Source organism: Mustelus asterias, chromosome 3, assembly GCF_964213995.1.
Source record: "Mustelus asterias chromosome 3, sMusAst1.hap1.1, whole genome shotgun sequence".
In the NCBI taxonomy this organism is placed as follows: Eukaryota; Metazoa; Chordata; class Chondrichthyes; order Carcharhiniformes; family Triakidae; genus Mustelus; species Mustelus asterias.
The window spans coordinates 34,035,644-34,047,875 of record NC_135803.1 but is presented as its reverse complement, the minus strand read 5'-3'; the positions used below and the strand labels follow the sequence as shown (position 1 = coordinate 34,047,875).

The 12,232-nt window shown below is 42.6% G+C and overlaps 1 protein-coding gene across 2 annotated transcripts in view; it reads left to right on the top strand.

The window, feature by feature from the left end:
- LOC144489456 (chloride channel protein 2-like) overlaps positions 1-12,232 on the top strand; it is a 563,382-nt gene that overhangs the window by 541,939 nt on the left and 9,211 nt on the right. For both annotated transcript variants that reach the window (XM_078207326.1, XM_078207318.1), the window contains one exon: positions 9,394-9,498. In XM_078207326.1, the coding sequence (XP_078063452.1) occupies positions 9,394-9,498 (105 nt within the window). The remainder of the gene's footprint in view (positions 1-9,393; positions 9,499-12,232) is intronic.

Here is a 12,232-nt window from a genome sequence, read left to right as displayed (position 1 = left end):
TTGAGGACAGCACAGAAGTTAAAGAGAGCACATTAAGTAGTAAAGGCAGTGTCAGTAATCCTAGTACCAGACAGATGAGGCAAAAGCAAGACAGAGGGCAAGGGAAGTCCAGATTAAACTGCATTTATTTCAATGCAAGAGGCCCGATGGGCAAGGCAGATGAACTCAGGGCATGGATGGGTACGTGGGACTGGGATATTATAGCAATTACTGAAACATGGCTAAGGGAGGGACAGGACTGGCAGCTCAATGTTCCAGGGGACAGATGCTATAGGAAAGATGGAACAGGAGGTAAGAAAGGAGGGGGAGTTGCACTTTTGATTAGAGAAAACATCACGGCCGCACTGAGAGGGGATATATTCGAGGGTTCGACCACTGAGTCTATATGGGTAGAACTGAGAAATAAGAAGGGGGAAATCACTTTGATAGGGTTGTACTATAGGCCCTCAAATAGTCGGCGGGAAATTGAGGAGCAAATATGCAAGGAGATTACAGATCGCCCCAAGAAAAATAGGGTCGTAATAGTCGGAGATTTTAATTTTCCCAACATTGACTGGGACAGCCATAGTATTAGAGGGTTGGATGGAGAGAAATTTGTTGAGTGCATTCAGGAGGAATTTCTCATTCAGTATGTGGACAGCCCGACTAGAGAGGCAGCAAAATTTGACCTCCTCTTGGGAAATAAGGAAGGGCAGGTAACAGAAATGTTAGTGAGGGATCACTTTGGGACCAGTGACCATAATTCTATTAGTTTTAAGATAGCTATGGAGAATGATAGGTCTGGCCCAAAAATTAAAATTTTGATGGTATCAGGCAGGAACTTTCAAGAATTAATTGGGGGAGTCTGTGGGAAGGCAAAGCGACGTCTGGTAAGTGGCAGGCTTTCAAAAGTGTGTTAACCAGGGTTCAGGGTAAACACATTCCTCTTAGAGTGAAGGGCAAGGCTGGCAGAAGTCGGGAACCCTGGATGACTCGGGATATTGAGGCCCTGGTCAAGAAGAAGAAAGAGGCACATGACATGCATAGGCAGCTGGGATCAAGTGAATCCTTGAAGAGTATAGGGGGTGTAGGAGTAGAGTTGAGAGGGAAATCAGGAGGGCGAAAAGGGGACACGAGATTGTTTTGGCAGATAGGGCAAAGGAGAATCCAAAGAGCTTCTACAAATACATAAAGGGCAAAAGGGTAACAAGGGAGAGAGCAGGGCCTCTTAAGGATCAACAAGGTCATCTGTGTGCGGATCCACACAGAGATGGGTGAGATCCTAAGTGAATATTTCTCATCAGTATTTACTATTGAGAAAAGCATGGATGTTAGGGAACTTGGGGAAATAAATAGTGATGTCTTGAGGAGTGTACATATTACAGAGAAGGAGGTGCTGGAAGTCTTAAAGCGCATCAAGATAGATAAATCCCCAGGACCTGATGAAGTGTATCCCAGGACATTGTGGGAGGCTAGGGAGGAAATTGCGGGTCCCCTAGCAGAGATATTTGAATCATTGATAGTCACGGGTAAGGTGCCTGAAGATTGGAGAGTGGCAAATGTTGTGCCTTTGTTTAAAAAGGGCTGCAGGGAAAGGTCTGGGAACTATAGGCCAGTGAGCCTCACATCTGTGGTGGATAAGTTGTTGGAAGGTATTTTGAGAGACAGGATCTACAGGCATTTAGAGATGCAAGGACTGATTAGGGACAGTCAGCATGGCTTTGTGAGTGGAAAATCATACCTCACAAATTTGATTGAGTTTTTTGAAGGGGGAACCAAGAAGGTAGATGAGGGCAGTGCAGTTGATGTTGTCTACATGGACTTTAGCAAGGCCTTTGACAAGGTACCGTATGGTAGGTTGTTGCATAAGGTTAAATCTCACGGGATCCAGGGTGAGGTATCTAAATGGGTACAAAATTGGCTTCTTCACAGAAACCAGAGGGTGGTTGTAGAGGGTTGTTTTTCAAACTGGAGGCCTGTGACCAGCGGTGTGCCTCAGGGATCAGTACTGGGTCCACTGTTATTTGTCATTTATATTAATGATTTGGATGAGAATATAGGGGGCATGGTTAGTAAGTTTGCAGATGATACCAAGATTGGTGGCATAGTAGACAGTGAAGAAAGTTATCTCCGATTGCAACGGGATCTTGATCAATTGGGCCAGTGGGCTGACGAATGGCAGATGGAGTTCAATTAAGACAAATGCGAGGTGATGCATTTTGGTCGATTGAACCAGGGCAGGACTTACTCAGTTAATGGTAGGGCATTGGGGAGAGTTACAGAACAAAGAGAGCTAGGGGTACATGTTCATAGCTCCTTGAAAGTGGAGTCACAGGTGGACAGAGTGGTGAAGAAGGCATTCAGCATGCTTGGTTTCATCAGAACATTGAATACATGAGTTGGGACGTCTTGTTGGAGGTGTACAAGACATTGGTAAGGCCACACTTGGAATACTGTGTACAGTTCTGGTCACCCTATTATAGAAAGGATATTATTAAACTAGAAAGAGTGCAGAGAAGATTTACTAGGATGCTACCGGGACTTGATGGTTTGAGTTATAAGGAGAGGCTGGATAGACTGGGACTTTTTTCTCTGGAGCGTAGGAGGCTGAGGGGTGACCTTATAGAGGTCTATAAAATAATGAGGGACACAGATAAGGTAGATAGTCAATATCTTTTCCCAAAGGTAGGGGAGTCTAAAACTAGACGGCATAGGTTTAAGGTGAGAGGGGAGAGATACAAAAGTGTCTAGAAGGGCAATTTTTTCACACAAAGGGTGGTGAGTATCTGGAACAAGCTGCCAGAGGTAGTAGTAGAGGCAGGTACAATTTTGTCTTTTAAAAAGCATTTAGATAGTGACATGGATAAAATGGGTATAGAGGGATATGGGCCAAATGCGGGCAAATGGGATTAGGTTAGGGGTTTAAAACAAAGGTCGGCATGAAGAAGTTGGGCCGAAGGGCCTGTTTCCATGCTGTAAACCTCTATGACTCTATGATACAACCTCTACTCTAGAATGTTAATGGTGGGGGATTTAGCAATGGGAATGTCAAGGGAAAATTATAGAGTAGAGGTTGTGTAAAGGCGGGTTTCCCAGTGGCCGTGGGGATGGGGGTCGGGGGTGCATTGAACAGGAAACCCTGTTGACAGCAGTGGGTCAGTGACCCACATTCCGTCACTGATCAATAGCGGATCACTTCCATCACAGCGGATCACTACCATCACAGCAGATCACTTCTACCACAGTGCTGCGGGCAGTACAGAAAACCCCACTCTATATTTATATGGCTAGTTCAGTTAAGTTCCTTGTCAATGCTAACCCCCCCCCCCCCCAGAATGTTGATGGTGAGGGATTCAGCAATGGGAATGTCAAGGGAAAATTATAAAGTAGAGGTTTTGTAAAGGTTGTGTCTGTGGAAGGTGCTGTTGAAGGAGCCTTGGTGAAATGCTGCATTGCATCTTGTAGGTGGTGTACACTGCTGTCGTGTTGGTAGTGGAAGGAGTGAATGTGGTGAATAGGGAGCTGACAAGTGGGCAGCTTTGTCCTGTTTGGTATCAAGCTTCTTGAGTGTTCTTGGGGCTGTACTCATCCAGGCAAGTGGTAAGTATTCCATCACACACCTGACATGTGCCTTGTAGATATGGACTGGCTTTGGGAAGTCCAGAAGTGAGTTATTCACTGCAGAATTCCCAGCCTTTAACCTGCTTTTGTAGAGACAGTGGCTGGAATTTTCCAGCCGTTCTCGCAAATGGGACCTTCTGGTCCTGCAGATGGTGAAACCCCACAGTGGGTTTCCCAGTGGCGGGGGTGCATTGAACAGGAAATCCTGTTGACAGCAGCAGGATCAGAAGATCCCGCCAGCGACCAACAGTGGATCACTTCCATCACCATGAAATACGCTGCAGGCAATACAGAAAATCCTGCTCAATATTTGTATGGCTAGTTCAGTTAAGTTCCTGGTCAATGCTAACCCCCTAGAATGTTGAGGGATTCAGCAATGGGAATGTCAAGGGAAAATTGTTACGTTCTCTCTTGCTGCACATGGTCATTGCCTGCCACTGTTGTGGTACAAATATTATTTGCCACTTATCAACCCAAGCCTGAATGTAGTCCAGGTCTTGTGGCACGCAGCAATGGACTAGTTCAATGGCTGAGGAATCATGAATGGTACTGGACACTGCGCAATCTTTAGCGAACCTACCCATTTCTGACCTTGTGATGGAGGGAAGGTCATTCTAAAGAGTGAATGGGGAAAGGCTATTTCTGCTGTTCGGAGTCATTATAAGAATGAAGAGAGTCATTGAAAAGAATTTTTTTATATAGTAGATCGTTGAAGCATAGATTATTTTACCACAGGAAATGGTTGAGGCAGAGAATGGAATTTTCTGGAAGACTCAGTGGCACAATGGCATAAGTGCTGAGCTGTACTGTATTATTCACAGAAATTTGTCACTGAAACATGATTACATAATCAATATTCTTGATCATATGTGCCCTTTCCATGAGATATCTGCTGAAACTCCCTGCTTTACGTCGCCATCAGTCAGCTTGCACAAGTCTCCTGGATCTGCACCATTTATGTACTATCACAGCCTGAACAAAATCGTGATATTGGCGTAATTGAGATTTCTGCATTTTTATCTTCACAATTCTTACAAAATCTTACTGAAATCTTCACAATTGTTATCCAAAAGACATCCTAGATGTTTCAGATCCTGTACCCCACCTCTGCTTGGTCAAGCTAAGTAATGTGAATGACCTTCTCAATAAGTTTATCTCTGTTCAGTACAATGATGACAGATGTGGAGGAGTGGCTTGACCAGGGGACACGGTGAAATGTGGCATCTTGGTAGATGTCGCATTCCTGTATATTCCCTTTATTGGTGGCACTGCATTTGCATCTGGTTTACACTGGCTTTACATTCTGGCATAGGCAAATGGTCAGCAATATCCGCTCGTAAACCAGGCTATATTTTACGTGAGTGGAACTCAAGTGATCCCAGTTTGATGCTTCTTTTTAAGAGAAAATTACTGAAATGGTTGAAATGAAGCAAGATAAAGAACTGTAAGGAGAGAGTAGAACAGTATAATTAGTTTGGCTTATTCTAGTCAAGCGTGCACAGAAACAATAGAACGAATGTCCTCCTTCTTTACTATAAACCTGTATGGTGGCACGGTGGCATAATGGTTAGCACTGCTGCCTCACAGCACTACTGATTCCCAGCTTGGGTCACTGTCTGTGCGGAGTCTGTATGTTCTCCCCGTGTCTGCATGGCTTTCCTCCAAGTGCTCTGGTTTCATAGAATCCCTACAGTACAAAAGAAGGCCATTTGGCCCATCGAGTCTGTACCAACCACATCCCAGCCAGGCCCTATCCCCGTAACCCCACACATTTACCCTGCTAATCCCCCGACACTAGGGTCAATTTAGCATGGCCAATCAACCTAACCCGCACATCTTTGGACTGTGGGAGTCCAAAAGAGGTGCTGGTTAGGTGCATTGGCCATGCTAAATTCTCCCTCAATGTTTTTGAACTGGCGCCAGTGAGTGGCAACTAGGGGATTTTCACAGTAACTTCACTGCAGTGTTAATGTAAGCCTACTTGTGACACTAATAAATAAACTTAAAACTTGGTTCAAACATTTTTTAAAGAAAAGAATGATAACTAAATTTTAAGACGAGGTGCAAAATTTCAAGTTGTTGAAAGTACATTTGGCTATAATGGGAGCTGGGGTAATAGGATGACCTTGATGAACTCAATGACATTCTCTTGTTCATGTTTTTTTATGTCATGTCGCATTCATATTTGATTTCATCGCGCTGGAAGTGAAATTTCCTGAGGAGCTATTTACTTCCAGTTGAAGTGCAATTGTCCAAGGGGATATTTTAAATGGTACCAAACTCACAATTAGAGCGTTGTGAGTGCTCCATCATTGAGTAGACTTAAGGCTCAGAGAGACAGATTATTTGCCACTCTGTAGATCAAAGGATATAGAGAGTGGGCGGGAAAATTTAGTTAAGGCAAGAGATCAACTATGATTATATTGAATGCCACGCAGTCTGGAGGGGTTTAGATTAAGAATAAGGAAGTCTTGCTGCAGTTGTACAGGGCTTTAGTGAAACCACATGTGGAATATCGTGTAGTTGTGGTATTTATATTTCAGGAAGGAAATACTTGCACTGGAGCCGTCACAGCAAAGGTACATTAAATTGATTCCAGGAATAGAGGTTAAGTAAATTGGGCCCATATTCTCTGGAATTTAGAAGAATGAGAGACAATCTCATTGATGTGTACCAGATTCTGAAGGGGCTTGATAGGGTAGACACTGAGACTGCTTCTGCTGGTCAGGGAATCTAAAACACGAGAGCACAGTCCCAGGATAAGGGGCCGATCATTTAGGACTGAAATGCGGAGAAATTACTTCACCCAAAAAGTTTGGAATGCTCTGCTGCAGAGAGTTGTGGATGGTTCATCATTGAGCATGTTTAAGGCGGGATTGACAAATTTTGGTCTCAGGGAATCGAGGGATATGGGGAGAGGGTGAGAAAGTGAAGTTAAGAATGGGATTGTGGTCAGCGCAGATTCGATGGGCCAATGGCCTCCTCCTGCACTGTAGGGATTCTATGAATGTTTCCTAATTTCACCCGAGAAATGTCTAGCTTTAAATGTTAGGCTAAACCCCCTGGTCCTGGACTTCCCAACCAACAGAAATAGTTCCTCCTAATATCTTGTAAACTTCAATCACATCACCACTTATTATTCTAAATACAACCCTTGCTTGTGTAACGACTCCTTATAACTTAATCCTTGATGTCCAGGTATCTTTCTGGTAAGCCAACACTGCACTCCCTGTCAGCTCAATATAGACTTCTCAGGTGTGATGCCCAGAATTGCATACAGTTGCTGCTAGAAATTTGTCGCTCTTTAGTGCCAGTATTTTCTTCGATGTGGAGATGCCGGCGTTGGACTGGGGTGGGCACAGTAAGGAGTCTCACAACCCTTATCTGCAATTGTGTCTTTGTCTATATATGCCATGTTTGTGAAACCTACTCTCCACTCACCTGATGAAGGAGCAGCACTCCGAAAGCTCGTGATTCCAAATAAATCTGTTGGATTTTAACCTGGGTGTTGTGAGACTTCTTACAGTATTTTCTTGATTACTGAGTGCTTGCTTGTATTAATTTTGGTGAGTCTCTGTCCCTGATTCGATATTAGTTTCCTATGGGTTTCCAGTATGCTGACATCATCCTGGACTGTAAATACTGATACTGGGGCGGCACGGTGGCACAGTGGTTAGCACTGCTGCCTCACAGTGCCAGGGACCCGGGTTCGATTCCTGGCTTGGGTCACTGTCTGTGGGAATTTGCACGTTCTCCCCGTGTCTGCGTGGGTTTCCTCCGGGTGCGCCGGTTTCCTCCCACAGTGTGAAAGACGTGCTAGTTAGGTTGACCCGAACAGGCACCGGAGTGTGGCGACTGGGGGAATTTCACAGTAACTTCATTGCAGTGTTAATGTAAACCTTACTTGTGACTAATAAATAAAACTTGGACTTAAATTAAATAATTATCTAACACATTCACCATTTCCTCATTTTCATTGATAATAACAATATTTTAATTTTCATGCGACCCACATTGCTTTTTTCCAAATATAATTATAGAGTAATTTTTATTGATTTTGATTTCTCTTGCAAGTTCTTTTTGTACCCCTTTTTTGTAGTTCTTATTATCTGTTTAGTCACCTTTTTTCCACGTTTGTCAGGATCTGTGCTTTTGTTTTGCATTTTAGTGTGTTTTTCTTTTTGTTTTATGTGATCGGTTACCTCTTTCAATTCTGTAATGGAGTCTGTAAGGGCTTGATTTTCGCATGTGGAGCTGAATGGGTTTTGAGGGAGTTGTAATCAGGAGCAATGTTTCGATGAGGATTCTTCAATCTGTTCACAGATGCTGCAAATTCCTGGAAGAGGGCATTGCACTGGGTCAAGCTCCCAATGATAGCAAGTTTGTGCTCAAAAGCCCATGAAATTTCTGTCAGCAGCTGTCAGCATAGAGAACCACACACACTGTTCCATTGCTGCTGATAGCAAAATCTGGATAATTAAGATGAATTTGGCTACAGCCCTGCTGAAATAGTCATTGTTACACAATACCAAATGTGCACATTTTGCTTTTAGAAAGCTGACTTGATTTGATATTGCCAGAATAATTTTTGTAACTTTTCAAGGATATCGAAAGCCCACAAAGACAAATTTCTATCAGCTCTGAAGCCTTTTCATTATTATTAAGTCAAAGGTACAAATTTCTTTCCCCCAAAGCCAATTCAATTCCATTAAGGTAATTAATTTTACCTCTGTTCAACTTTCTTAGAAGACTCTGCCTCTGGCTGAATTATTTCCTCCTGACTTGTCAAAAAGATAACACAGTGAGTGGGAAAAGTGTAGTGGGACTACTACCATATTATTTATACAGCCCTGGAGTTAATGATCTTTCAGCTGCCAGATGGTGAAATAAAGTAGCTGAGGGTTCGTCAGTCTATCTTGTAATTATAACCCTGCTTCTCTAATGCAGAAGGTCCAAAATAGTTTGACAGCGCAACAAGCATATTCTGAATCCTCTCATTGATACATCTGGGCTAATGTCCCGGCACATCTTGCAACGCAGTGGGCACTTTTTTCCTGCCCTGATGAACTATCATGCACCAGTACGACTTCCGTTGATGTCTGCATGACCAGCTCTGGTTAAAAGTATGGGTAATTTCTGAAAATATGGAGAAATTAATCCTGTGCAGAAAGATAGAAATTATGTATGCAAGTATTCATTTAGTGTGTACCAGTGGAAAATGATGTATTTCCTAATAGAATATTGATTTTCCTACATTATGTTATTTTGAACGGAATGAAGTCCTATTCAGAGTTAAATAATGACCAATATGATGTGGTTTCAAATCTCACAAACATTGCACTTCATTACAAGAAATGTGCTTTATAACTAAAAGGCAAGTGGTAAATAAACAACTATTTTAACTAACTTTATTTGTCACTTACCAGAATTTCCTTTATAATTATGAATGCATAGGTGATATTGGAGCAATTGAAGGAATTGAGATGGTAATTGGGATTTACAACTTGAATGACATAATCAGGGCAAGGCATCAGTGAAGTTTAGAGTGTGTGCTGAATTGATATAAAGTTAGTCACTATAAGATATTAGAAACTTTATTGTCTACCTCAGATCTCCAGTGATAACAAATGGAATGCTAGGCTAAATTAATGTACTTGGAAGTCTATACCACATAACAAAGTGCTACTACAACCGGGCAGTAAATGGAATTCTATTTCAATTTGCTGCACTGAATTTAGGTGTGAAATCTGAACGACTGTAACAGCAACTTAATAATTAAAAATATTTCCCTAGATTGCTGAATGGGAGGACAAACAGTTTGAACAGCAGGTGGATTTCAACAATTGCAAGATCGACCCAGCACCCTTCCAACTTGTAGAATGGACATCTCTACACAAGGCAAGAGAAACTAGATTCATTTTGTATTGCAAAAGCCTGTTGGTGCAAGTTTTGTGTCAGTTGCTGCAAAACAGATTATTAACTAAATAACTATCCTGTGCTGAGAATTTTAGCTGAATATTACCCCATGCATTTTTATTAAAAGTTATTAGAATTTTAATAAGATAGATTTGAAAATTAATTATGATATTTAACAATTGTCAATGAAGCATTGAGAGATTTAGTACTATTTTGTGTGAATATGCAGTTAATTAGAAACTGGATGGTTTTTTTTTAAACTTTAGAAATAATTCTGAGACCACCTGGACGGTAATGTTGTTGGATGAATCATCTCCCTGGTGTAGAACCCATCTGATTTTTGCCCCTTTGAAACTTTTACTTATACAGCACTTTACACAATCTCAAGATGTCCCAAAATGCTTTACAGCCGATTAAGGACTTTTTCATAGTGGTTACTGTTGTAATAAAGTCAATAGACAGGCTCCACTAACTTCGTCAACAGAGGTCAAAATGCTATTGAAAGAAATCTTCAAAACTGAGGTGTGGTCAGGATTTTGACATCGGACAGATAATCTGCAATTTAACTTGCATAGTTCAGGGACCAGGAAGAACAAAGAACAAGAAAAGTACAGCGCAGGAACAGGCCCTTTGGCCCTCCAAGCCTGCGCCGATCATGATGGCTGCCTAAACTAAAACCTTACGGAGTCTGTATCCTTTCAGTCCCATTCTATTCCTGTATTTGTCTAGTTGCCCCTCAAATGCCACAATCGTACCTGCTCCCACCACCTCCCCTTTGTAAAAAGGGTCTGTACCCAAATCATCAGACCAAATCATACAAGGAGTAACAATTACTGTCAGATTGCCACTCTGCTCCAATTTACTTACCTTGCATTAGAGCTCCCCATTTCTCAACCGGATGTCCATACTGGGCTAGTAGGGGAGTCCAGAGGGAAGTCGGAGGGTGAGTTGTATAGTTGCCCAGTAATTAAAACTGGTTTTCATCCTTCTAAACTTTGCTGAGTAAGTATTCTGGTAGTTAGTTGAGATCATCCAAGGCCTCCAACTTTAATTGAGAGTTTTAAAGAGTACCAGGCACAGGGAACTGACCATTGGAAGTCCAAACTTCCTGGGTAATTTTCATGTAGTTATTGAATGGGGACTTCAAGAGGTCCCCTAGCACATCTTGGGGATGCTACCTCTGGGGTATGACTATCAGGAGATCAGAAGTTCTGGGCCATCAACTTGTTTCTTCTCTCTACAGATACTACCCGAGTGGTGTTAGCTTTTCCACTCTTGTTTCAGAATTCCAGCATCTGCTGTTTTTTGCTTTTAATTGAAGTAGTTATGATTCCATTGTTTCCTTTCTTCTTCTTGAGGCTCTCTGCCCAAAGGCAGATCCTTGCAATTACTTGCCAAACCCACAACAAAGTGCCGTGATTTTTTCCTTCAGGTAGGATGAGGAGGTAGAAGCATAGAAACTAGAAGCAGGAGTAGGCCATTCGGCCCTTCAAGCCTGTTCTGCCATTCATTTTGATCATGGCTGATCATCGAATTTAATCTCCTGATCCCCCTTCCCTACCTCCCCCCCCATATCCCTTGACCTCTTTAGCCCCAGGGGCTATATCTAATGTCTTCTTGAAATCAGCCAACGTTTAGACCTCAACTACTTTCTGTGGTGGTGAATTCCACATGTTCACCACTCTCCGAGTGAAGAAATTTCTCCTCACCGCAGTTCTAAAAGGTTTACCCTTTATCCTCAGACTGTGACCCCTTGTTCTGGACCCCCCCCCCACCATTGGGAACCTTCTTTCTGAATTAACCCTGTTAGAATTTTGTAAGTTTCTGTGAGACCCCTCTCACTCTTCTAAGCTCCAATGAATATAATCCTAACTGACTTAGTCTCTTCTCATATGACAGACCTGCCATCCCAGGAATCTGCCTGGTAAACCTTTGCTGTACTTCCTCTATAGCAAGGATACCCTTCCTCAGATAAGGACACCAAAACTGCACACAATACTCTAGGTGTGGCTTCACCAATACCCTATACAATTGCAACAAAACATCCCTATCCCTATACTCAAATCCTCTTGCAATGAAAGCCAACATACCATTTGCCTTCTTTACAGCCTACTCTACCTGCGTGCTTACTTTCAGTGCCTACCTCAGCTGGATAGGGATTAAGCCCTAATGCTGTTGCATTCATCTGATATACATAACTAACCATCTAACCATAATAAAAACAGAAGGTGCTGGAAAATCTCAGGAGGTCTGGCAGCTTATGGGAGAGAGAAACTGTTAACGCTTCGAGTCTAATATGACTCTTAGAATCATAGAATAGAATCATAGAATCCCTACAGTGCAGAAGGAGGCCATTTGGCCCATCGAGTCTGCACCAACCACAATCCCACCCAGGCCTTATTCCCATAACTCCACATATTTACCCTGCTAATCCCCCTGACAGTAACGTCAATTTAGTATGGCCAATCAACCCAACCCGCACATCTTTGGACCGTGGGAGGAAACCATGAACACAAGGAGAAAACCCAGGCAGACACGGGGAGAATGTGCAAACTCCACACCGACAGTGACCCAAGGCCGGAATTGAACCCGGGTCCCTGGCACTGTGGGGCAGCAGTGCTAACCACTATGTCACTGTGCTGCCCATCGAAGAAGGATTTCAAAGAAAAGTCATTCATATTAGACTCAAAAGGTTAACTCTGTTTTTGTCTCTTCA